Source organism: Ambystoma mexicanum, chromosome 8 (assembly GCF_040938575.1).
Source record: "Ambystoma mexicanum isolate Mex_15411 chromosome 8, UKY_AmexF1_1, whole genome shotgun sequence".
NCBI lineage: Eukaryota > Metazoa > Chordata > Amphibia > Caudata > Ambystomatidae > Ambystoma > Ambystoma mexicanum.
The window spans coordinates 410,004,087-410,028,318 of NC_090929.1; the positions used below are offsets into that span (position 1 = coordinate 410,004,087).

At 47.9% G+C, this 24,232-nt stretch overlaps 1 protein-coding gene across 1 annotated transcript; it reads left to right on the forward strand.

Moving 5' to 3' along the window:
- Positions 1-1,716: 1,716 nt before the first annotated feature.
- Positions 1,717-19,864, forward strand: LOC138472003 (C-type natriuretic peptide 1-like). Its single transcript, XM_069609910.1, has 4 exons — positions 1,717-1,893; positions 10,464-10,781; positions 19,120-19,153; positions 19,559-19,864. Exons 1-2 carry the CDS (start codon positions 1,807-1,809, stop codon positions 10,767-10,769), a joined length of 393 nt encoding a protein of 130 aa, XP_069466011.1. The 5' UTR covers positions 1,717-1,806; the 3' UTR covers positions 10,770-10,781; positions 19,120-19,153; positions 19,559-19,864.
- The last annotated feature ends 4,368 nt before the right edge of the window (positions 19,865-24,232 follow it).

Genomic DNA, 24,232 nt, shown 5'->3' on the forward strand with positions numbered 1-24,232 from the left:
GGAGGGCAAAATGAGAAAATAGGGTGTAAAGGGCAATGTTGCGGGAGAGTGAGTAGGGTCCTAGTGTGGTAGCCGATCAGTGGCCGTAGAGGTGGTTTTTAAGGAGTAGAGCATTCTTTCCCTTCCAGAAGAGCATTAGGGAGGGCGCGGTGTGACATGTGACGGAATGTTGTTGAAGTCTTTAGGTGCTTAACAGGTGAAGGCATCCAGGGACACATTATGAACCTGTGGGGATGTTTTGGGTAGGACCAGACCTAACAATGTTTCACTCAAACCAAGGAACTGAAATAAGGTGGGTGTGCTTTGCTTGACAATGATGCCCCCTCAACGGGTCAGAGCGGAAAGAAGCAACCAACAGGTTCCATGAACACGTGGTGCATCCTGTCCCGTGGCCACCTGGAACAAAGCCCAGATGCCTGACAACTCTCTGGCTGCAGCCTGAAGGGTTCACCGCCTCCATTTTACCAGGAGTGCCTCAATGCCCGCACGAAAATATGCTCCCAGACATCATGAGCGAGGGACATGTCATTTTCCTCACTGGTTCGTCATCCAGTGGTACATAACTCTGGTAGCCCCGGATAGAAGCTCAGGTGCTACAATCACAATGCTAGCTAGCCCCGAATCCTGCCAGTCCCAACATTAGCTTAACCCCTGATCTTTTCCAGACCTAGCAACACCCCTGGTCTGACGCCTAGAAGGCTATCGGTTTTTCAGGATAAGTTATATATGAATGAGTTATCATTTGGAGTGAATGGGTGCAAAGTTGCCTTATGAATATCCATGTTGGATACAATCTGACCTATTTGCGGCCTTGTGGGACTGGAGATGTGCACCCCTGGCCTGATGTCACTCTTCTTCCATAAATTAACAACCCTCCAGTGACCCAGAGTTGTCAGCTTATTCAGTCTGCAGTCCGGGGGCAGGGAGGTGAGGGGGGTTCAGGCTAAGTCTAGGGGGAGGGCAGATTTCCCGTGATGCACAGTATGAATCACAAAATGAGATCAAATGTAGCCCCAATGTCCATCATCTCAGGCAGTGCATGGCACCCCAGCTGCTGGTCTAATTTTTCAGAGAGAAAAAAGGGGATATTCGTGCCTCGTGCTGAGAGCCATGTGCCCGTCTCTAGACACAGGTGCAGTAGTTGAAAGGGAGCCTGCCTTCAAATCCCAGCATGTGCCATTTTGGCGCGCGGTCTGGATAGCCGAGCACACATCCCCACAGCATCCCAGGAACGCTCCGTGCCCGCTTACCTCGAGCCTCGGTGCTCAATGATGCGAAATAAAACCGCGGCGAGTGTCACTCACCGCACAATATCGACTTCTCTGCGCCGCGGCGCGCGGCAAGTGGGAAAGTGTGCACACCTGCCGGTGCTTCCTTCACGCGGAGCGCCGTGCACGCCACTCTAGGGTAATCAGTCCCACGTAGCATCATTAAAAAGATGATCAGCAATTTACCCGCTTATATGTGCCGGGTGCAACGGGGACCCAGCTCATTATCTCTGTCCGACACAGTGGAAGCCCCCCCCCAATCCCCTCCATCCTCTCACATAGAAGCAAGATAAATCCTAAATGAAAGAAAAACATATTTTTCATTTGCTGTGCTGAAGGCTGAAAGGAACCAGCTTTTTTTAACCAATCCCTCTTATTTTGGCGGCTCTGAGGGGGCTGGTGTTGGGGGTGTGGGGGAGCAGGGGGGGGCACTGGACTATAAAGGCTGCTGGTGTCAGGGAGAGCCCCACATTGCACAAGGAGGCGGGAGAACTGCACGAGCTCGAGACACGCGCCCCGCTCGAGACAAGACACGGACATGAGACCGTTGACCTGCAGCGCCTTCTTTCTGCTGCTGCTCCTGGGCCAGGAGCAAGCACGGGCCAAGCCCCTCTCCAGCCTGCAGGTAAGAACAGAGGTCAAAGTGGGCGGGAGCTAACGGGTACGGCGTTCCCTTACTCTCCGAGGCAAACCTTCATCCTTCCCCCTACTTTATGCGACCGAGAATACTGTTGCAGGACGGCAACTTTAAAACAATGCTTTTTTCTTCTAAACGTTCCCCCTACAAGGGACTCGAACCTGAGCGCTGCCAACATTAAAACAGGGCAACATTGCACTGAGCTGTCTGTAATCATGTCACTAGACAGCTTGGGATGTAAACCCCATTGGCAGGCAGGCAAACAGCACTGTTTGGCAGCAATCTGCGTATGATTCTGCAGGCTCAGCTTTATGTGCACAAACAGCACTGTTTGGCAGAAATCTGCGTATGAATCTGCAGGCTCAGCTTTGTTTGCACAAACAGCACTGTTTGGCAGCAATCTGCGTATGAATCTGCAGGCTCAGCTTTGTTTGCACAAACAGCACTGTTTGGCAGCAATCTGCGTATGAATCTGCAGGCTCCGCTTTGTGTGCACAAACAGCACTATTTGGCAGGCTCATCTTTGTTTGCACAAACAGCACTGTTTGGCAGCAATCTGCGTATGAATCTGCAGGCTCTGCTTTGTGTGCACAAACAGCACTGTTTGGCAGCAATCTGCGTATGAATCTGCAGGCTCAACCTTGTTTGCAGGCAATGAAAGTACTGTGTGTAGCTGGGCGTGTTCTGTAAGAGGTGAGAATGGTCAGTGGTGACGGGCAGGCTGCATAAAGGTGCATGCATGCTGAGGGTGACGATGACAATAATGGTTGTCATTTCAGTGGCTTTTCTTTTCCTGCTGTCTTCAGTCTTACTAGAACTATTGTACAACACAATGTGGCAGGGCGGAGTGGAGGAAAGGAAGGACCCAGATATTGTGTTTGAATGGGGGAAGGGGGAGTGGGTGACGGTGAGTTAGGGGGGTTTGGCAGAAAAGGGGGTGGGGTAGAGGGGGACATCGTTCCACTACTTTTTTTTGTACACTTCGACCACTGGGTAAGAGAGGTGCCCCCAACATGCCCCTGTTAGCCACACTCCGCAGCCCTAGCCTGGCAGCCACCGCACTGTCCCGCCGGCTTCAGTTCTGGGGTTCGCCGTTAGTGGTGGTGTGGCGACTAATGGGGGTTCCCAATGGATTACGCTAACTGGGCGAAGGTTTATAATATAGGAGCAATGCAAGGTGTTACAGTGCAATCAATGTGTAGAACATGTGTTACTCACTCACAGGAAAGCTATTTAGTATATTGATTTTTCTATAACTTGGGTGCAGGGGAGGCGTAACCGTGCTGACACAAAGCAGTAAACATAGAAAGAGGCCAATCTGTGAGCCTTCCCGCCCCCTGCACACCTTCCTGCCAGAAATTCTTTTACACACGAATAATCACTTTTTTCACATATTTCAAATGAAACAACTGATTTATCTTCTACATTCAATATTCACAATTAATGTTAGATACATCAATTTATTTTAGAGGGAATTTTTTATATGGAAGCAGCTGATTGTGAGCCCATGGATGGCTCTGGTGGCGGCACAGTAGACTGTACACCTTTGGCATGTTGGTTTGATTACCAGTAACTGTTGTGGTGGTGGTGACGGTTGTACTGAAATAATTGTACATAATATATTATAGAGTGATATGATATGTTATTTATAACGCGCTTAAGCACAGACCCGGGGATCGAACTTGCAGTGCTCCATGTGGTCTTGCTTCCAAGGCGAGCACGTTGCCCCTGAGCTATCCTCCCAAGGATATAGAAGAAATCATTTTCTGTTTATTATCTACAGCTTTGCTCCTGAAGAAGGGGATTCACCTCCTGAAACACGTTGAGCATCGGCCGAACTGCTGTATCTAACATCAATTGTGAATGTTGAATGACATAAAATGAATCGATAGTTTCAGCTGGAATATATGTGAACTTCTTTTTAAAATGATTAGTGTGTTTACTTCTATAAGTATTCCTGGCCGGAATTCTGGCATTAAAGTGTGCAGGGGGTGGGGGGCTCATAGATTAGCCTCTTTCTATTTTTATAAGGAGGTGTATAATAGCCAGGTTTATAAAAATGTTATTTTAACTTACATTGTAAAGCTCCGTATATGTACAGTACTTAAACCCTGTGTTTATGTGGCCTCAATTTTGGGGCGAAAGAGAATTAAGTGATTTGCCAAGGATCACACCATTTTTTAAAGTGTTAAACTGGGATTATGAAGTATATGTTCTTCATTATGTTAGATTAGTTGCCATTGGTTTAGCACGCCATGCCCATTTGGATGACCTCGTGTCGCTGTAGTCACTAAGGGGCTGATTCATGGAATTTGTGCACCGAAAAACGGGGATTTGTGCGCCATTCTGCCTGCAAATCCCCATTTGTTAAACAGGCATTTGCGGGCAGAATGGCGCACAAAACCACGTTTTTTGGCACACAAATTCCATGAATCAGCCTGTAAATGTTCTCTCCTTCTCTAGGTGATACCGTCTATTATCAACTGGCATGGTGGGCATATTCGTGGGGTCGGTCTGCTGCCAGTATTGGGTTGCCATACTCATCACCTGCCTGTCACTTCAGATTGTGAGGGTTTCAGAAATGTCAGGCTGTCCGTTTACAGGACGTAAGGTGGTGGAAGCGGGGTCAAGGGTGCAGTGTGTTAGACGCAACGAGTAAAAAAGTGTAACTTGCACTCAATTAAAAAAGAAACGAAGTGTCATGAATACATCTGGGGACCCCCGATTTGACTCTCGTTTGTCATGGCAAATTTTATAGTGCACGTTATCACTCTTCCACTATCCCCCTCCAATGCTGCGGACAATGCTACACTGTTTAATTACCCTTCCAAGATCTGACAAACTCTCGCCCACCCAACCACACATTCACCTGCCCTTCCAAGATCAGAGACCCCCTCATCTACCATTCCAATATCAGGCACACTGGCACCTACACTTTCAGGATTAACGGCACCTTCACCTACACTTCCAAGGTAAGACACACCCTCACCTAGCATTTCAAGACCAGGAACACCCGGACCTACCATTACAAGACAAGAGGCACCCCACCGACTCTTTCACAATCCATCATACCGTCCACAATATTTCCAAGATCAGAAACACTGTCACCTTCCCTTCCCAAATCAACAGCACCTTCACCTACACTTCCAAGGTAAGACACAGACTCACCTAGCATTTCAAGACCAGGAACACCCTGACCTACCATTACAAGACAAGAGACACCCTCACTGACTCTTTCACGATCCATCATACCGTCCACGATATTTCCAAGATCAGAAACACTGTCATCTTCCCTTCCAGAATCAACAGCACCTTCACCTACACTTCCAAGGTAAGACACACCCTCACCTAGCATTTCAAGACCAGGAACACCCGGACCTACCATTACAAGACAAGAGACACCCTCACCGACTCTTTCACAATCCATCATACCGTCCACAATATTTCCAAGATCAGAAACACTGTCACCTTCCCTTCCCAAATCAACAGCACCTTCACCTACACTTCCAAGGTAAGACACACACTCATCTAGCATTTCAAGACCAGGAACACCCTGACCTACCATTACAAGACAAGAGACACCCTCACCGACTCTTTCACGATCCATCATAACGTCCAAGATATTTCCAAGATCAGAAACACGGTCACCTTCCCTTCCCGAATCAACAGCACCTTCACCTACACTTCCAAGGTAAGACACACACTCACCTAGCATTTCAAGACCAGGAACACCCTGACCTACCATTACAAGACAAGAGACACCCTCACCGACTCTTTCACGATCCATCATAACGTCCAAGATATTTCCAAGATCAGAAACACTGTCACCTTCCATTCCAGAATCAACATCACCTTCACCTACACTTCCGAGATAAGACACACCCTCACCTAGCATTTCAAAACCAGGAACATGCTGACCTTCTCTTACAAGACTAGAGAAACCCTGAGGTACCCTTCCACGATCCGTCACACCCTCCACTATCTTTCCAAGATCAGAAACACTCTCAACCTTCCCTTCCCGAATCAACAGAACCTTCCCCTACACTTCCAAGATAATACACACCCTCACCTAGTATTTCAAAACCAGGAACATGCCGACCTTCTCTTACAAGACCAGAGACACCCTCGGCTACCCTTCCACGCTCCGTCACACCCTCCACTATCTTTCCAAGATCAGAAACACTGTCACTTTCCCTTCCCGAATCAACAGCACCTTCCCCTACACTTCCAAGATAAGACACACCCTCACCTAGCATTTCAAAACCAGGAACATGCTGACCTTCTCTTACAAGACCAGAGACACCATTGCCTACCCTTCCACGATCAGTCACACCCTCCACTATCTTTCCAAGATCACAATCACTGTCACCTTCCCTTCCTGAATCAACAGCACCTTCACCTACACTTCCAAGATAAGACACACCCTCAACTAGCATTTTAAGACCAGGAGCATGCTGACCTGCCCTTACAAGACCAGAGACACCCTACCCTTCCACGATCCGTTACAACCGCAGCTATATTTCCAAGATCACAAACACTGTCACCTTCCCTTCAAGAATCAAACACCCTCACCTACCCTTCCACAATTCGTTACACCCTCCACTATGTTTCCAAGATCAGAAACACTATCACCTTACCTTCCAGAATCAACAGAACCTTCACCTACACTTGAGAAATAAGACACACTCTCACCTAGCATTTCAAGACCAGAAACACCATGACCTACCCTTACAAGACCAGAGACACCCTCACCTACCCTCCAGAGATCAGACACACCTTCACTCCTCACCAGCTGATTCCCAGACCTGCCTGTGCAAGTCCAAAAACACTCTGGAATGCCCCTTTGAGATCAGAAACACCTTTGCCTGCCCATTCAAGATCAGGGATACTTTCATGTGCCTATTCCCTGCATATGGCCATTCTAACTGATGGATATCTTTCGCAAGATCCATAATATCTTCGCACATCCCCTGCTCTTTTTAACCACAGTAGACTACCGTCGCTTTTTCTACACACAACAGTGGGTAAATGGACTCCAGGCTTTCCAGCACTAATACCTGCGTCGTTCCCCCATTTGGTTCCATCGAAAGAAGTCAAGTTGTGTTGCACGTGATCTGACATTTTGCAATGAGCAGGCACCATCCCAATTCCTCTGCGAGACAGGCACAAGCACCTCCGTGACCTTCTAACATCCACAGGGACTGGTGCCTTCACCCGCAGGCCTTCGTTTGGTACCTACTTCTCAACCTCAGATCACATGTCCACATCCCGTCTTTAAGTATGACCTGAACAATGACATGTCAGTGGCTACCCGAGGTGTGATTGCGAGCCCACGTGCTAGAACAGTGCTATGGGTTTATGTATGTGTGTACGTTTCTTCTATAGCGTTTAGCATTGACTTCATGGCCCATCAATGGCCTTCAGGAAAAGGTAAGAAGGAGAAGAGGAAGGTGTCATAAAAAAGGCAGGAAAGCAGGGGTGAGGTTGGAAGTGAAATCAGACAGGCGGGTCACATTTAGAAGGACGCGGGTGTGGCACTGAGATAGAGTTTAGTTAAGGGGCACTTATAGCAATTTAATGTAGTATCATATTGAAATGTAAGGAACACATTGTGTAAGAAACTAGGAAAGATGGGGGCCCAGGTATGAAGTTCTGTTTCTCTTCGCCCACAGGGTCAGCAGACCCCCCTGCCCCTGCTCCCGGCTTCTCTCACTTATAGATGTGTCTACCTGGAGAGCCAGAGCAAAAGTGAGGGAGCCAGACACACACCCCTTTACTTCCCTGGGCAGATGAGGGTTCTGAGAAGACACGGGCATTGGGGTTCGAGGGAGGTCCTCCTTGCCAGGTCTGCTGAATAGGCCGTGACACCCTCCTAACCCAGGATGGTCAGGCCGGCGCTCTTCTAAGCGGACTGACCTTAGGCTGCTTGGGCGACTGCTCCCTAGAGCCTCAGTTGGAGACAGGGTTGTGCCCACCAGGGGCAGTCACGATTTGGAGCAGACCCCAAGGCCTGACCCTAGGTGGCTTGGGAGAGTACACCTGGGAGGCTTCATTGGAGAGAGCGATGGGCAGTCATGTATGGGACCATTCTGAACTCATGGAGTATAAGGAGATGTGGGAAGGTCCCATGAAGGATTCCTTGCCTGATGCTTAGAGCCACGGGCGATGGTACCTGCTAATACTGCAATGACACGTGATGGTGCACGGTAAGTGCTCGCTCAGAATGGACAAGTGTGTCATGTCACCCTCGCCCATAATGGGACAAGTTGTGTCACTTCATCCTCGATGGGACAAGATGCGTCACTTCATCCTCACCCATAATGGGACAAGATGTGTCCCTTCCTCCTCGCCCATAATGGGACAAGATGTGTCACTTCATCCTCGCCCATAATGGGACAAGATGTGTCCCTTCCTCCTCGCCCATAATGGGACAAGATTTGTCAATTCATCCTCGCCCACAATGGGACAAGATGTGTCACTTCCTCCTCATCCATAATGGGACAAGATGTGTCTCTTCATCCTCGCCCATAGTGGGACAAGATGTATAACTTTCTCCTCGCCCATAATGGGACAAGATATGTCTCTTCATCGTCACCCATAATGGGACAAGATGTGTAACTTCATCCTAGCCCATAAAGAGACCAGATGCATAACTTCATCTTCACCCATAATGGGACAAGATGTGCCACTTCCCCCTCGCCCATAACGTGACAAGATGTGCCACTTCCCCCTCGCCCATAATGGGACAAGATTTGTCACTTCTTGCTCGTCCATAATGGGACAATATGTGTCCCTTCACCCTCGCCCATAATGGGACAACATGCATCACTCCATCCTCGCCCATAATGGGACAAAATGTGTCACTTCATCCTCGCCCATAATGGGACAAGTTGTGTCACTTCATCCTCGCCCATAATGGGACAAGATGTGTATCTTCATCATCACCCATAGTGAGACAAGATGTGTCACTTCATCCTCGCCCGTAATGGAACCAGATGTGTATTTTCATCATCACCTATAATGGGACAAGATGTGACTCTTCATCCTCGCCCATAATGGGACAAGATGTGTATCTTCATCCTCGCCCATAATGGGACAAGATGTTTCACTTCCTCCCCGCCCACAATGGGGCAAGATATGTCTCCTCTTCCTCCTCACCCATAATGGGGCCATTTGTATATCTTCCTCCTCGCCCATAATGGGACAAGATTTGTCACTTCTTGCTCGTCCATAATGGGACAATATGTGTCCCTTCACCCTCGCCCATAATGGGACAACATGCATCACTCCATCCTCGCCCATAATGGGACAAAATGTGTCTCTTCATCGTCACCCATAATGGGACAAGATGTGTAACTTCATCCTAGCCCATAAAGAGACCAGATGCATAACTTCATCTTCACCCATAATGGGACAAGATGTGCCACTTCCCCCTCGCCCATAACGTGACAAGATGTGCCACTTCCCCCTCGCCCATAATGGGACAAGATTTGTCACTTCTTGCTCGTCCATAATGGGACAATATGTGTCCCTTCACCCTCGCCCATAATGGGACAACATGCATCACTCCATCCTCGCCCATAATGGGACAAAATGTGTCACTTCATCCTCGCCCATAATGGGACAAGTTGTGTCACTTCATCCTCGCCCATAATGGGACAAGATGTGTATCTTCATCATCACCCATAGTGAGACAAGATGTGTCACTTCATCCTCGCCCGTAATGGAACCAGATGTGTATTTTCATCATCACCTATAATGGGACAAGATGTGACTCTTCATCCTCGCCCATAATGGGACAAGATGTGTATCTTCATCCTCGCCCATAATGGGACAAGATGTTTCACTTCCTCCCCGCCCACAATGGGGCAAGATATGTCTCCTCTTCCTCCTCACCCATAATGGGGCCATTTGTATATCTTCCTCCTCGCCCATAATGGGACAAGATTTGTCACTTCTTGCTCGTCCATAATGGGACAATATGTGTCCCTTCACCCTCGCCCATAATGGGACAACATGCATCACTCCATCCTCGCCCATAATGGGACAAAATGTGTCTCTTCATCCTCACCCATAATGGGACAAGATGTGTCACTTCATCCTCGCCCATAATGGGACAAGACGCGTCACTTCATCCTCGCCCATAATGGGACAAGATGTTTCACTTCCTCCTTGCCCATGATGTTTCTCTTCCTCCTCGGCCATAATGGGACAAGATGTGTCTCTTCATCCTCACCCATAATGGGACAAGATGTGTCACTTCCTCCCCGCCCACAATGGGACAAGATGTGCCACTTCATCCTCGTTCATACCCATTTCCATGGCCTTTTTCCAAAATGATCCCTGTGCAGGGGCTTTCGTCCACTGGCTGCGGTTGTGTATGTGCTATTGTTTGAATGAGTGGACAAAGAAGGAGGCTATTGTTTCTCTGCTTGTGCAGCACATTGTGACCAGTTCTGTGTCTGAACATTTGTTTTCCTGAATTAGAAGGTAAAACATGTATAGCAGGATCTGCAGACAGGAAGTTCACCTTCTCAACACCGCCTCTTTCCTTGCAGAGTCTGTCCAGGTTATTAGATGAGGATTTTGACCACCCCCTCGGCTCGGATGACATGGAGCTCGACAGGGAGGACACACTGCCCATCGGTGCCCTGGACCCCCAGGATTCTGAGCCCCAGTGGTCGCGGGGCTCCCGAGACCAACCCGAGGGCCTGTCCGTGAATGACCAAGCCGTCCAGAAGCTCTTCAGTGACCTCATGGGCTCATCGAGGAGATACCGGGGACGAAGTAAAAAGGGTCTCTACAGAGGTTGCTTTGGAGTCAAACTTGACAGAATCGGGTCAATGAGCGGCTTAGGGTGCTAACTGGATGCGTTGGTGAGTACTGGCGTGGGGAGGGCAGAAGGAAGTGGGGAGGGTAAGGCTTGGGCCTTGGCAAGAGGAGGTGTTGGTCTTGGAGGCAAGACGTACCCCTTGTCCAGGAGAGATCTCAAGATAAGGAGTACTTTTAATGGTTAGTAACATGGCAGTGTGAGCAGTGAGAACCACGGCTCCCCAGGAAAGCTGCTGGTGACTTTTTAGCAACTTTTTAGCAGCTTAGGCTGCGCTTACACCCTAACCGTCTCCCCAGATAACGGCATTGATCTCACTTTGACCTTTTGAACAAGACTTTGAAGAAAAGTATACCATCACCCTAAGTTACTTCAATTTGCCCTGATTTCAAAAAGGGACATGTAGTGCTGAAACACGTGTAATCCAAAGGGCACTATCACGACCAGAGGTTTTCAACTTTTGTGTGTCATGATTAAAAACCAAGATCAAGGTTTTGTAACAAAATCAAGCCGTGTGGCGCATATTTCTTTGTGTGAGGAAACTCTTTACCAATACTCACTATACCATCACAAGGCTACCAGCATAGCATCACCAGACTGCAACCAGTGCCCAATCACAGAATCACACTGCAACCAATGTGCACCATAGCGTCATCAGACTACAACCAATACTCACTATAACATTGCCACGCTGCAACCAGAATCTGGTATAGCATCTCCTGTGTTAGGTAAGAAATGGTGAAGTATTAGGTAGCCCACCTTTTTGTATAGGTCTGTATTACACAAGTTGGTAGTGTGACTGAGCAGCCAGGCCTATATCAAGAGGGGTAAATGTGAGCTGTAGAGCTGTACATATGAAATCAGTCAATACGAGTAGCCAAGTAACACTTATACTCAAGGTTTCAGTTATAAATAATTATTTGTTTATTTAACATCAGTTTTAAATAGGCATTCTTTAAAAAGGCAATTGATTGTAATAATTCCAGTAAACGTTGAAATTACTTTTCAAAATTAGTCAAGCTAGTGGATAATCTTTGGATATGCTTCATACACTTTTCTTACACCCTGCGGTGACTACAATCACAAGGATAGCATTTGCATTTATATATCCCACCAATACTTTTGTAAATTCTGAGTTGCAGAAAGGAAGGGTTAAGGGAAGTGAAATGGTTAGAACAGTTTCACAGAACATGTGAGGGCAACTAAATCCTCCAATGAAGTCAAGATAAGCCTATCCCAGCAGTAACACTATACAGCAAGCTACAACCTATGAGGGACAAGCAATATCAAAGTCAATGGATGTAGAAGAGTGCCTTTAGGGAGCCAGTAAAGCCAAAGTCATTCGGACAAAGTTTATGACTCTGATGCACTTCTTGGATAAAAGTCTTGCACAAAGTTAGAGAGTTCAGGAAAATCACGTGTAGGAACACAAGCTGTCAAGCCTGTGCGAAAGGAGTTGAAATCAACTCGAAAAGTTAAGCAGGTGAAAGTCTCAAGTGAGACCACACGATTTAAGGCGGGAAGGTAAGTTCCCCGATGCCTGAAAAATTACCTTTGGTTAGAAGAAAGGAGTACAGCTGGATTTCGTTTTGCTACAGCCGAGCATGCCCTGGTTCCTGAGCTCCAGTCGTGGGGACAAGAGCGATGACGTCTGGAGGGTTCCTGCGGCAGTACTCGGGATCGTCGTCGGCAGCTACGGATTTTCTTCGCGTCATCGCTTAGCTAACAGCCCGGATGTGGAACAATGGACACCGGTTTGACTTTCCGTGCTCCCTGCATCCTACACTCTGGTAAAAGGACTCTGGATCTGGAGGTCCTGCTTCTGCAGGGTCCTTAGGAGGCTCCTGGAGCTTTTAGCCGGTTTCGTTCGGCAGAAGACATTGCAATCGACTATGGAAACTCAGCCCCTGGCATTGGGCAGCAACGGAGAGGCACAGCAAGTCAGGGATGGTGCACAAGAGGAGTTTGTCTCAGGGTTAGTTGGTCCCACTAACCCAAGGGAAGAAGTTGTTCCATCTGAGCTTCTCTGTTGAGGTGAGAAAGGTGAGAAAGGTGAGAAAGGAGGTCAGCACAGCAGCAGGGCTTTACCGGGCAATTCAGGGTCCAGGAGGTTTCAGGGGCTTCTCTTTTCAGTTTCTTCATCGGATGTTTCTTCCAGTGGTAGACTCTGCCTGTAGTCCCAAAACCCTCACCTTTTAAACAAGTTTCTCCCATTCATGCACAGCCCTAGGCTGTCAATCACACAGCAGGGTGGCTGTCCTTTCATTTACAAAAAGCCAGCCAATCAGGATTAATTTCATTCAGGCATTCTTAGAGACAAAGGCCAGGGAAGTTTTGCAACCCTCCCTCACATCCTGTCCTTCCAGACACACTGGAGCCAGGGGCAGGCTTCAGCACTGAAGCCCGCCAAAGGCAGAACAAACAAAAGGCTCAAACCTCTCTCAATGCAAAGAGTAAAAGCCATGAATGACCTCACAAATGGAAAATGGCAAAAAAAGAAGATGGGGACGGTTTTGACAAAATGGTCACCCATGGGTGCTTTACTGCAGCAGAGGGTTCCGCCTGCTGTAGAAAAGCACAATGGTAGGACATTGTAAACCACTGCCACCAGCCATTGAAAGTTGTAAGGGTAACAAATAAATGTTACCTGGGGAAGTAGGGTAAGGGGCTACTAAGTAACCCCCCAGCACTCCACATAGGATGGTGTATGCTGTAGCTACAAAGAGAAAAGGTATGTAAAGTCAATTTCACTTTACTATTCTTGGGAACCGTAGTTTACGCAAGGAAAGGTATTTACACCTTAAGAGAAACCCAGAGGATTTCCCAGTGACACTGCACTGCCCATACAAAAAGCAGATGCCTATGGAGTTTGTCAGACTTCAAAAACAAGGAAAACACAACATCGAAATCACATAAAAATACATGAAAGAGTGAGAAAAAGGTCTCACTCACTCTAGGGTTAAAATTAGAAATCCAGCAAAAGAGCGGTGGGTCTCTATGATTGAAGGGAATTAGCACAGAAATGAAAATTCTCTCTAACAACCCGACTCCCAGCATAGCATCACCATACTGCAATCAGCATTCCCCATAGCGTCATCAGACCATAGGCAGCTCACATCAGAGCCTCACCGGACTGCAATCACTGCCCACCCCAGTGCCACCAGACTGCAAGCACTACCCACCCTAGTGCCACCAGACTGCGACCACTGCCCACTCTAGTGCCACCAGACTGCAACCAATGCCCACCCTAGTGTCACCAGACTTCAACCATTGTCCACCTTAGTGTCAGCAGACTGTGACCACTGCCCACCCTATTGCCACCAGACTGCAACCACTGTCCACCCCAGTGCCTCTAGACTGCAACCACTGCCTACCTTTGTGTCACCAGACTGTAACCACTACCGACCCTAGTGCCACAGACTGCAATCACTGCCCACCCTAGTGTCACCAGACTTCAACAATTTCCCATTTTAGTGCCACCAGACTGCAACCAGTGCCTCCAGACTGCAGCCGCTGCCCACCCTAGGGTCACCAGACTGCAATCACTGCCCATCTTAGTGTCACCAGACTGCAACCACTGCCCCCCTAGGGTCGCCAGATTGCAACCATTGCCCACCCTAGTGTCACCAGACTTCAACCATTGACCATCTTAGTGTCACCAGACTGCAACCACTGCGCCCCCCCAAGTTCACCAGACTGCAACCACTGCCCGCCCTAGGATCACAAGACTGCAATAATTGCCCATCTTAATGTCACCAGACTGCAACCACTGCCCACCCTAGTGCCACCAGACTGCAACCACTGCCCCCCTAGGGTCACCAGACTGCAACCACTACCCAACCTAGTGTCACTAGACTTCAATCATTTCCCATCTTAGTGTCACCAGGCTGCAACCACTGCCCACCCTAGTACCACCAGACTGCAACCACTGCCCACCCTAGGGTCACGAGACTGCAATCATTGCCCATTTTAGTGTCACCAGACTGCATCCAATGTCCTAGTGTCACCAGGCTGCAACCACTGCCCACCCTAGTGCCACCAGACTGCAATCATTGCCCATCTTAATGTTACCAGACTGCAACCACTGCCCACCCTAGGGTCACCAGACTGCAATCATTGCCCATCTTAATGTTACCAGACTGTAACCACTGCCCACCCTAGGGTCACCAGACTGCAATCGTTGCCCATCTTAATGTCACCAGACTGCAACCACTGCCCCCCTAGGGTCACCAGACTGCAACCACTGTCCACCTTGGTGCCACCCAACTGCAAATGGTCCCCATGTATTCACAGCTAAATTCTCATGTGTAAAATACAGCACACACATACTTCTTCTGATTCAGATTGCTAATTAGAAGATGCTGCCGCTTTAACTGACTTTTAAAAGTCATCAACTGTAGAAATGTTGCTTATTCTGCTTCACCCCCTCTCAAACAACAATCACTTTATTTCAGAAAATGAATTTGCAGGCATTGTGATCATATCGTTCCTTGCTGACTGACAATATGGCACATTCTTGCTTAATTCGCGTAATTGCACCAGCTGTGTGGGTACAAATAAGAGGAAATGTACACAAAAAGGATTCGGCGTCCGTGTTTGCCTAAGGTGGAAAACGCCTCCATCTATTCATTAAAATAGGAAATCCCCCCTCCCCCACGCACACACATCCCACAGGGGAAAAGCCCCGTTTCTTGGTTCAATGTGAGTGAAATTCCGTGAAGGGCCTGCTTTTTGTGGCTTGGTAGGAGTTATTCCTTTAAAGCAGCGTTTCCAGATTCAGTTCAAACTGGGGGCATTTCGCGTTGCTGTGTCTTCAGACTGTGACCCTTTCCTCTTCTGAAGCATTTCCGGAGCTGAACCTCAGCAGAAACAGCAGACATGTCTACACACACACACAGGCCCTGTTACTTTCAGACAGAGGACATCATAAACTGCCCGCACTCTAAACCGGAAGACAAAGTAGGCACTGCGCCAGCTTGGGCACGTGGGGCCTAGGGAGGAGGGGCAGGGGGTAAGGGGTGATGGACTCGGGCAGACGCCCAACGGAACGCTACAGCATTCGGCCAGTTCAGCAACTCGTCTGATGCACAGAACCGGAAGACACCCTTTCACGCGCTGCAATGAACGGAAGTCTTTTGGCCTGTGTGTGGTAACGCTGGGTCAGCTTCTTCTGGCATTTAAGAATTAGAACTGAGACCATCAACCCAGCGACTAATAAAATACAGGGATTTTTTTTAACATATGCAAATTTAAGATGTGTGATAAAATACACATCTCGCTGATTTCAATGAGTCCTGCTGTGATCATTCTTTTTTGGTCACTCTGAGAACCAGATTGGATTTTTGTGCTGGCGTGACACGTTCGGTCTTAAGACACGTCTTCCTTTTACTTCGGTGTGGTCTGATTCTATAGCCCTTTATCCTGGGACTTCTAGTCGCACGGGATTTTGCAGTGAGGTGGCCAGTCTGTCAGGATTCAACGCTGTTAGTGAGTAAGGCTAACTCAGAAGGCAGCTCTTACCAGAGAGGACTGTCCAACCCGCCGCCCTTCCCCGGGGATAGCCCAGGTCTACACATGAGACACTGGGCCTCATTCCGAGTATGGCGGTAAGGGATAGCGGCCACCGGTAACGAGACCGGTGGCGGTAATCCCTTACCGCCATACTCCGAGTTCCCTTTGCGCCCTCGCCCTTAACGCCTGCTTTGAGCAGGTGTTAAAGTCGAGGGCGCAAAGGGGCCTCCAAGCCAATAACGGTGACCGTAATGAACGGTCACCGTTATTTGCATCTTCCCCATTCCCATTGAGCCCTATGGGGGCTCATTTGGGAATGGGGAAGAGCCTTGGTGAATGGGGAATTACCGCCCCGCCAACCTTGGAATGGGGCGGTAATTCCGCCATCCACCAAGGCGCTGCCGGTCCGGGTACGGCGTCAACCAAGGCGTTAATAGCGCCATTGGTTAGCGCCGTACTCGGAATGAGGCCCACTGTGGCCACTCAGTGCAATATTCTGGCCCTCGGGACCTGCACGAGACATGGCAAGTGAGTCTGTACAAATGCTGAGTGCGCAGACTGGCCGCTAACTGAAAAGGCGAACTTTCCGTGCGAAAATAGAAAACTGTAACACAAGAGGGCGGATTGCCCACTACCCAAAGCCAGAGGGTCCTTGGCGATGTAATTGATGCTTTTAAGAAATATCCATTTAATGTAGGTTGTGCCCCACCACCATCCTCCCTTGCTGTGATTTAGGGGAGCCTGGGCCGGGCATCCGGCCCATTGCACTAGAATAAATAAAACAATATCATGCCATCGATTAGCAAACTCAGAGCAATCCTATTCGGCGGCCGCCCCCGGTGGAGCGCCAAGACGCTACCTTTCCTGTAGCTCTAAATGGAATACTTCACTCTTTGTATTTTGTCTGTCTCCATGGACCAATGTATGCGATGTGTATGTATTGCCTTGCACATGCATGTGTGGCCGGCATAATTTGCATAACATGCATGTTTTCTCCATGCAGTGCCCTTAGTCGTTCCTGTAAAGTCTTCATCTTGTGCATGTTGTTTGTGCACGTTTACCCGTGCATTCACGTGAAATCCATAATGTCTCACTAACTCACTTAAAGACTGGTATATCGATGCTGTTTCAAACACACTGGTACCCTAGGGAATTCTGTTGTATTAGTGTTTCCAAAGGTTCCCTGTCCCCATTGACTAGATGCCTGGTCATGATATGCCTTCAGTTGAGTCCCCCGTGCTCCCTCGCCTGTCTGTCCCTGCTTCTGGACCAGCCCATGGTCCCCCGCTTCTGTAGATCTGCTTATTGTTTGTCTATCTTTGGGATCCCAGGTTTTGTTCTAGATTATTCATTCCCTGTCCCGTAGTCAATGAGCCTCGTCTTTGGTGGCCTATGTTTGGGATCCCCAGGTCTGTCAGTTCATACTTCTGACTCCATCCCAGACCCTGGTCATTTCCGTTGCTTAGGAACCCAGGATCCATTGTGCCTGTTTGATTCCCTGCCATGTACTTGTACCTTGATATCATTTCATAGCCAAAGACTGATGGATGCAAGGCCTAGAAGAATCATAGCCCCTGACATTGCTCTCTGGCAACCTCCCCAACCAGCGTTTTACAGCCTGCCATGCCATTATTGAAGGGGAAAGGCCACATGCAAACTAGATGTGGTGTCAGCCGCAAGTGGACAGCCTAGTTTGAACTGCCAGGCCACATCCCTTCTGCACCATAACGCTGGCAACTACACACAAGTTTTGGCATCATCGCCAGTGAGCTGTAGCTTGGGTCTCTAGGCACAGCAAGCTCGGGCACCATGCTTGGGTGCACACGTCCAACATAAGGTGACTATCACAAAACTGAAGAGTGATGGAGGAAAGGTTTTGAACACATCAGGGCCACTGGGTTTGCTCCAAGCAACCCTCCAGACCATCATTTTGACAGCTTGCCATGCTGTTGCACAAGGTGAAAGACAATGCAACTCTGTATGTGTGCAGACGGGATGTGACATAGCAGTTAAGGCTGCAGTGCCCCTTTTTGGGTGGGTCCACCTCTAATATGCCCATGGCCTTTTCCCTTCTGCTATGGCACGGGAGGTTTAAAAGCAATGGTCTGGAGGGTTGCGTAGAGCAATGCCATTCGTTCGGGCTTATCTAAAGCCTTTCATCAAACAATCGTTCATGTTGTACCTGGTAATTACTAGCCAGTGCTTGGGATTCCTAAGTCTCCCTTTGCCTGCTTCTTTCTCCAGCCTGTGATCGCCAATCCTGTCCGTACTTTGTCATTGTTTGTCTGCGTTTGATATTCCGGGTCTTTTTGTGCTGGTTTCTGTATTCAGTCAGTGGTCAGCAATACGTTAACTGGTCATTCATTTCCTGTGCTTGGGATAACTGGGATACATATGCCAATGTCATTCCTCAGGCGATGACTACCAACCCCTTTGTTGACTATTATGAGTCTGCATTTGTGATCCCCAGGTCTGTCCTCACCAGGGGTGTTGTTAGGTCTGGAAAATATCCGGGGCTATGCCAATGTCAGGACTCGGGGCTAGCTAGCCTTTTGGTTGTAGCCCTTGATCTTCTATCCGGGGCTACAACCAAAAGACATGGGGCTATAGCCCCCTCAAACTCCCCCTATCAATGCCCCTGGTCCTCGCCATTCCTATATGGTCACTTTTTGCCTGTGGCAAAGGTCGCCACATCTGTCTCTTTCTGTATGCAACCTGTGTGCACTAGCTCACCACCTGCTGATTACTTGCCTAACTTTTTGATCCCCATGTCTGTCTGTGGCTGTTCTGACCCTAGCCTATGGTCACTGCCCCCGTACTCATTCATTTCATTGCCCGTGTTCTGATTACAGTTCTCTTTTTGCCTCTTTCAGACTCCAGCCTGTGGCCGATGAGCCTGTCCGCAATGTGAGTATTCTTTTATGCTATAGGGTTCTCACTGTAGTGGTCTGGCAGAGCTGAGGCTTGTCCACAAATTAGTCTATTAGGCCTCCGCCAAGGGTTTCCGGAATGGAGTCTGAGCAGGAGGGGAGCAGGGAAGGGTGAAGTAGGTGGGCAAAGTGGGAGCAGCTACGGACATGAATGGTTGATGGGTTCTAGGGTAGGCAAGAAGGCCGGGCAGGCAGTGGTTGGGTGCGTTAGAGCCAACGGCGCTGAGTAGAGCTCCTCATTCCACTGTTTGTCAGGTTCTGCGCTGTGACCAGAAATTCTGCCAGGGAGCGACTCCACTCTGGCAATCTGTGCCATTTCATTGTGTTCTGTGTTCTCACCTGGCTTTCCTCTCTCTATCTCTCTCTCTCTCTCTATTGGCAGGACTGAGAGATGCCACCAGACGAGGAGGACACGACCCCACACACATGATTTCACGTCCGTGATCCATGCCTCCCATTTACAATCATTGGGATGTGCTTATGTCATCTGTTAAGTCTGGTCCAATGTACAGTTCTCTGTAAATGTAGTTCACTTGAATTTGAAAGACAAATATGTTTTATTTCCGTAATTATTTATATTTATAGATTAATTTATGACATACATTTACATCTCTTTTGACAACCACGTGCAATAACTGGAAATGGATGTATGTTTTCACACATGTCAAAATAAACCTCTGTTTTCATAGACTGTGTTAGATTCGTTCCAGGGTTGCAATGTTGTTTATGTGCTGCTGGTTTGATTGAAAGTGTGCACTGGAAAGCATTGTCCTTCCTCGACTTCAGCAGCTCAGGGCACATTATACGGAGAGTGATAGTGATTGGCGGTGTCCCAAAAACTAGCAGTGGCTCACTGGCTGAAGACGTATTGATTGAGAAAGGGGGACAGGAGGTGAGAGGTGGAGGAGGGAAAGAGCGATAGGACATGGGGAGATCAGATGAAAGAGAAGGAGGAGAGTAAATTATGATAGGGTGAAGAACGAAGTATGGGAGGGAGAGCGAGAGAGGGAGAGAGGAATGGAGAGAGAGAGAGAGAGAGGGAAGGAGAATAGGAGGAGAGTTAACAATGATAGGGTGAAGGATAAAGTGAGAGAGAGACAGAGAGAGTGAGGGAGAGAGCATGAAAGAGGGAGAGACGGGGGAGATAGAGTTAATTATGATAGGGTGAAGAATGAAGTGAGAGAGAGAGCAAAAGCGTAAGAGGGAGATGGGGAGAGAGAGGGGGAAGGAGAATAGGAGGAGAGGTAACTATCATAGGGTGAATAATGAAGAGAGAGAGGGAGAGAAGGAGTAGATAGAGTTAACAATGATAGTGTGAAAACAAAATCAAAATATCGAGGCTGAGTACCCCAAAAGGAAATACACTGAACACGGGTTACAAATGAACATACAAAGAACTTTATTTTATACTGAACAGTTTTCCAAGAAAAGTAACAGATAGCTATCGGCCCTCAGTACAACACAACGAACTCCACTGTGGTTCAGTGTGTTCAGTGAGAGACGCTGTACATTAGAATTCGTTGCTCTTTTATACCATTTGCGAACATGATGTCCAACCCTACTTCGGGTTAATATTCCTCTAATACATTACTGATCTAGGGTTCATGCCGAGTTCGCATATCCACATACAACAAGTTTGCCTTTAATACGTATGTCATCAAGCACGAATAATCCTTTACACACAGGTCAGTGAAGGACAAGGTCTCAGTTCACAACCCCAACAAGTGGCCTGCAGGCAAGTTACATATTAATTACAGACAGAGGTCAAGATGGTCATGTTGTATTTTGGAATGACATTGTCCACCATTTTAACTCACAGGGTGACTTTACAGAGCGAACCTTAAATGGCGGATTGACCTAAAATGGCGGCTTACATTGATTTCTAAGGTCAGGACCTCGCAACACAGATTTCTTCGCAAGTGGCTTATAAGCTACTTGGCGTAGGCCAATATACATATATTCGTTGCAATAGGAGGTACGATATAATTTCTCGTTTGACAAACCATCCTTTTGGCCTATGCCAAGTGCTAAACTTCTTCGGATCTCCTTGCAAATAACTCCATGTATCATCATCCATGCACTCTGAATCGCTGTCAGAAATATCTATTGCCATCATATCATTCACTAAAATTTCCTTTAACACGCATTCCTTGGAGGTTTTATCCGGGGCATACACTTTATGTCCTATCGTACCTATTGCTTGTGCACAACATCCCCCTAGCATCGAACATATACTAGGTAGACACTGGATACAACAACAAAGGAACAACAGAATTCCCAAACTGATCAGTAAGACCGAAAGTACGTTCCAACCCCAAGATCGCAAGAAGTCCCAGAACCAAGCGCTAATATCCCAGTTTCCCTCGGGAACATGCACTTCTGAACTAAGGACGTTCAGATTCTGTATTGCCTTGAAGATAGTTGGGGAGGAATCTGGCAACGAAAACACAGCAAGCGGACTCCACTAATTTACACACTCCACCACGTTCAGCCAGAATGACATCTAATGCCAACCGGTTCTGAAGCGCTACTAGTCTTATCGCTTTCTGTTCTAATGTCATATTATAGAGTATGTCCTTGGTCCGGTTGATGGTTCTCTCCAGTACTCTCGCTAGTCTTCTGATATCTTTGGAATTCGCTATCTGCCCACAAAATGGCACAACTGATTTTGCCATATCTCCCAAGATTTGTGCGGGAGTGATACCGTTCTCATCCCGCCATGGACAAGCCTTTGAAACCTCTACTGTACTAGCTATGAACACCCCAGGTAACAGGATCCCTAAATAACAGGTTCCCTGCCAATCCCTGGGCAACCATGGAAATGCTACATTACCGCAAACAAAGTAGACAGGTTCGCCTACATACAAAGGTCTGTCTTCCCCAGTCAAATTTGCAACGTTGGCACTTCCTCTAAAATCTCCCATTGACTGAGTACCATTCCTCTGTATGCAAAAAGAAACCGAATCGGGGCTATGTTTAACAATGCAAGAAGGAGGCATGGCATACTTATTGCCTATCAGAGCCATCTTGAAGGAAATCAAAGATTGGAAAGGACGAGACAGTCGGTCGGAAGGCCTAATAGAAGCAACGTTGAGCTTACCCCTATTTGCGAAAAGCGAGCATCCCAGGGGAGTCAGAACACGTTTCTCAAAGCTATTCAAATTAGTGCCATCAAAGTTCCCCGAGATGCTATCGTTCCAACGGCCAAAGAACAGCGCCCTAAGAGAAGCATAACAAGCAGTTGTCAAAGGTAAAGGATGAATATACCAACCTAGCCCCTTATCCCCGTGTTGCGGTAAATGTGAGCAGACCCAACAGTTGGACTTATTAAAAATGGCATGCGTGGCATTCATGATAAGTAGCAGAGTATTATTATGGTACCTTTGTCTATGCTGGGAGTCCCTAGGGGACAGAGTATGCAAATGTACGAAGGGAGTAGGAACAGTAGGTACATTTTCAGTCGGTAACAAGGATTCTAAAGGATGCGTTTCCTCGAGGTACCATAAGCCCAAGACAGTGACTATTATAAAATCAAATATTATTATAAGAACACAGCAATACATTTCCGGGGCCCAAGTGCTTTGTTTTCCATTATCCTGGTTGGTCACACAACCATTTACAAGTCCCATACGAGCGGTAGCGGTGGCAGGCATTGTAGTCTTCAAACGGAAACCCCCAATGTTTGTTGCTGGCGACCTCCCAGCCACGCGACTTCTTAGTCCTTCCACAACCCTAGCCAACAGAATCCCCTTTCTCAAATTTGGGCGAAAACAAGCCCTCGATGATCCTTTCCTTCTCTGAATGCACAGCCGAACCGTGCCGTAAGTCTATCAAATGCATAGCAAAACTGTGCCGTAAGTCTATTTTCTTGGACACAGATTGTACCTTGCTTTTCCCGGTACTGATTGATCCAGAAACAATGTGTCGTCACTTCCCGTTGGAAGCAACGTATCAGAAACAAGTGAAGATGCCGAATTTGAAACAGCAGTTTCCGGAAACAAAACTTTTGGAGAGTGTGGAGACAAAATGGCAGGCTTCCCAAACCTCACGGGCTCAGAAAGATTCTCCGATACACTCTCGGCGCTATTTACTGCTTTGGGATCGTTGGTTGCAGCGTTAGCGAGGGGTTCTGTTTCTTCTGTATCGTGTGGCACTGGTGAGGAAGTTTCTTGACATGCGACGCGTGGATCCAATTCTTTCTTCCAGAAACCCGCACACCGTTTGTGTGACCAACAGGACCTGGAATGAGCCCGCCAGCGAGGTGCAAGGCAGGAAGAGCGTTCAAATGCCTTGATGAGCACCCAGCTTCCAGGCCGTATGCTGTGGCCCGGGCCCTCGTATTGCACAGGTAAACCCTCTTGCACCTGGTGATAAATCAAATACAGGTTTTTAGTCAACTGGCTGCAATAATCTGAAAGTAATTCATTTTCAACATTTCTCAAAGATCTATATTTAGGAAGGTTCCAGATATTAGCAGGTATCCCCATTACCACCTCAAATGGAGAGAGCCCAGTCTTAGTTTGAGGGGTTGTACGCATGGCTAATAACACGATCGGTAAGGCGTCTGGCCATTTTAATTTAGTGCCGGCACACGTCTTAGCAAGCTTGTTCTTGATGATACCATTGTGTCTTTCTACTAGTCCAGCGCTCTGAGCGTGTCTGGCCGAATGGAACCGTTTGTTGATCTGTAATGCTGCATATATCTGCAGAATTACAGCAGCGACAAAATGTGGACCATTTCCGACCAGATTACTCTTGGTAGCCCGAATCGCGGGAAGTATTCTTTTAACATGGTTTTCGCAGTAGTCATGGCTGTAGCATCTTTGACAGGGAAAGCCTCAACCCATTTACTAAAAGCACAGATGACCACTAATATGTACTTCATATTATTACAGCGTTCCATTTCAATAAAATCAAAGTGGATGACTTCAAAGGGGACAGAGGGTGGCCCAAATCTTCCCCTTTGAGTTGCTGTCCCCTTTCCCACATTGTGTTATAGGCAAATCATGCAGTCCTGAACATAGCGCTGGGCAATTTTCAAAATGTCATTTGCCCA

Coding starts and splice junctions, on each gene's coding strand:
- LOC138472003 (XM_069609910.1), top strand. CDS start 1,807: ATGAGACCGTTGACCTGCAGCGCCTTCTTTCTGCTGCTGCTCCTGGGC. Junction 1,894..10,463: donor AGCCCCTCTCCAGCCTGCAG/GTAAGAACAGAG, acceptor CTTTCCTTGCAG/AGTCTGTCCAGGTTATTAGA.